Source organism: Cebus imitator, unplaced genomic scaffold, assembly GCF_001604975.1.
Source record: "Cebus imitator isolate Cc_AM_T3 unplaced genomic scaffold, Cebus_imitator-1.0 Scaffold260, whole genome shotgun sequence".
Taxonomy (NCBI): Eukaryota; Metazoa; Chordata; class Mammalia; order Primates; family Cebidae; genus Cebus; species Cebus imitator.
Genome location: NW_016107575.1, coordinates 1,590,157 through 1,593,154, shown reverse-complemented (window position 1 = coordinate 1,593,154; position 2,998 = coordinate 1,590,157). Strand labels below are relative to the sequence as shown.

General features: G+C 44.0%; 1 protein-coding gene across 1 annotated transcript in view; it reads left to right on the top strand.

Annotated features, from left to right (window-relative positions):
* Positions 1-2,998, top strand: part of SLC37A3 (solute carrier family 37 member 3) — a 58,016-nt gene that overhangs the window by 25,588 nt on the left and 29,430 nt on the right. The window contains 1 exon segment of the mRNA XM_037728271.1: positions 1,209-1,301. Within this exon segment, the coding sequence (XP_037584199.1) occupies positions 1,209-1,301 (93 nt within the window).

Genomic DNA, 2,998 nt, shown 5'->3' with positions numbered 1-2,998 from the left:
AAAAAAAAAAAAAAACCAAAAAACAAATAGAACCTAACTCGTTTCATGGTTCTGTCAACAGGCCACTGAGGAGTTGTGAGAGCTGCGCAGCTGCTTTGTCATGAATGGGTTGTAGGTGGGCTGTGATATCCCTTCCCTACGCTCCTGGGGTTGCCAGGTGGGGCTTGCGATGGCCTCGTCCTGATTTTAGGCTGGTCGATATTCCCAGGCTAATCAACTCTGACCTTGAACAGCTTCTTCAGTTCACCCCAGTGTGTTGTACAAAGATCGTTTTCTATATATGCCTATGAAGAAGCTCAGAAGTATTGGGATAAGTGGCCTCTTAAGGGCAACAAATACTTAGGACTACAGTTAAGTTTTCTGAGTACCAGACTAGAAGGATAATAAAGTTGGCAAGACATTGTGATTTGATTGAAGTGGTTAATGAAAGATACTTCTTTTCATTTTAAAAATTAAGATGTGATTTTTAATTACCTTTTTAGTGTATAGTTCTACAAATTTTGACAAACACATACAGTGTTCTAACTATTCCCAGTCAAGATATAGAACATCGCTCCCCAGATTCTCTTGCACCCCTTTTTAGTCACCCCTTCTTGCTTTCCTCAGCCCTAGGCAACCAATGAGTTTAGGAAATTATTTTTGAAGAGTACTGTAAAGTGTTTCCTTAGATGGAGTTAGACATAATTTCTCCCATCCAAGTACTAACCAGGCCTGACCCCACTTAACTTTCTATATCAGATGAGATTGCGAGCTTTCAGGTTGGTATGGCCCTAGATGGTAGACATAATTGCTAATTGATTGGATATTGAATTCTGCCAAACACAAAGATTATAATCAGAATTTATTTCTTCTAAATGTCTGCTTTTAAACTTACTGCCCCACTTTCTCACTGAATTGACTTAGTCACTAACGTTGGAGTATTCCAATGATACATGTTGGAGGTGATAGGTTAATTGCCCCGATTTGATCATCCCACATTGAATATATGTTGTAATATCACACTGTACTCCCTCAATATGTACAATTATTTTGTCAATTAAAAATAATAAAAGCCAAAAAATAGGTACCAGTTATTTCTAATTGCATCAGAAGTAAAAGTTGGTCTTGAGCATGAGTGGTGTTTTGGCAGTATTTGTGAAGGGGTTTTGAGAAACAGAAAACCCTAGCAGATCCCACAGGAGCTGACCTGTTCCTGTGTCTTACTGTAGATCTGGAGCCGCAACCATTTGTTCCCCAGTTCAGAGAAAGCGACTCTTTTCCTCGGAACCCTGGATACCATTTTCCTCTTCTCCTATGCTGTGGTAAGTTTTGGAACTCTAGGGTTTAAAGGTAAAGAAAAATGTAAAAGGAAATGATTCTGAGCCTTACAAAATTTGTAAGGGATTTTGAATTTGCCGACTGAGGCAGAGTTCAGTATTTCTGAAGTTTGTATTTTTTTGTTCTTCCCATTCATTCATTTATTCATTCGTTCGACAAATATTTATTGCACATCTAGCATAGGTCAATGGGAATTTATCCTGAACAAAACAAAAATGCCCTGCCTTTATAGAGCCTGGATTCTTGGGTGTGGAGCTATGAGAGACAGACAGTAACCAAATGCTATAAATAAATTATAGAGTATATTTGAAGGTGATAAGTGCAATGGAGAAAAATGAAGCAGAAAAAGGGGACTAAAGGGGCCTGGGTGAGGTGGTAATTTTACATAGCACAGCCGGGAGACCTTAGGAGGCAGCAGGCATTTGAGTGAAGACCCGAGCAGGTGAGTGAGGTCAGTGTGCTTGGATCAGAGCTGTAAGAAGTGAGGCCAGAGACATGGTGGGGCTCAGATCTGTAGGGCTTTGGTGCCTTTGTCGGGCCTTTGGCTTTAATTTTGAGTGAGACGGGAGCTACTGTAAGGTTTTGTGCAGAGCAGTGGCAAGATCTGACTTAGGTTTGGACAGGCGCCCTTGCTGCTCTGGGAGCTGAGTTCTTTTGAAGTGAAGGATGGTGGTGGCTTGGGTCCAGTGTAGCAGTAACAGAGGCTGGGGGGAAGTCGATTTTAGCGGTGTTTTGGAGGTAAAGCCAATAATGTTTTTCCCCTCTTGAATGTGGAATGTAAGAGAAGTGTCAAGAATACCTCAAGGGTGGAAGTGTCGTGGCAGAATGGAGACTGGGGAGAGAGAGAAGGCTTTGAGGACTACTTTTGGATGTGTTACATTTGACTACTACTGCTCAGATGGTAAAGAGCAGACGCTTGGTCATTGAGTCTGGAGTTGAAGGTGTAAGTTCAGGCTGGAGATACAAGTTTTTGGAGTCCTTGGCCTATGGATGATTTATAGATGAAAACTATGAGGCTGCATGAAGTGATCAAGAGAAAAGGTGAGGGCAGGGAAGAGGTGTGAAGACTGTGCCCTAGGGCATCCAGTCCTCAGAGATGGGTGAGGAATGGGTCAGGTGGCTGGTATGGAGTGGTAGGGAAGGTGGGGCTCGGTGTGATGGCTATGCCTGTAATCCTAGCAGTTTTTGAGGCTGAGGCAGGTGGATAACTTGAGGTCAGGAGTTTGAGACCAACCTGGCCAACATGGAGAAACCCTGTCTCTACTAAAAATACAAAAATTAGCTGGGCGTGGCTGTGGGTGCCTGTAATCCCAGCTACTCAGAAGGCTGAGGCAGGAGAATTGCTTGAACCCAGGAGGCGGAGGTTGCATTGAGCTGAGATTGTGCCATTGCATTCCAGCCTGGACGACAAAAATGAGACTCCATTTCAAAAAAAAAAAGGATGGTGGGATCTGTAGCATCCTGGGAGACACTCCACAGTGGCGAGGAGTAACTCAGCAGGCATCTCTGGCTGGCTGTAGGAACGCTGTGGTGGCTGCCACGTTAGAGTTGTGGAACTGAAGGCCGGGCGCGGTGGCTCAAGCCTGTAATCCCAGCACTTTGGGAGGCCGAGGCGGGTGGATCACGAGGTCAAGAGATTGAGACCATCCTGGTCAACATGGTGAAACCCCGTCTCTACTAA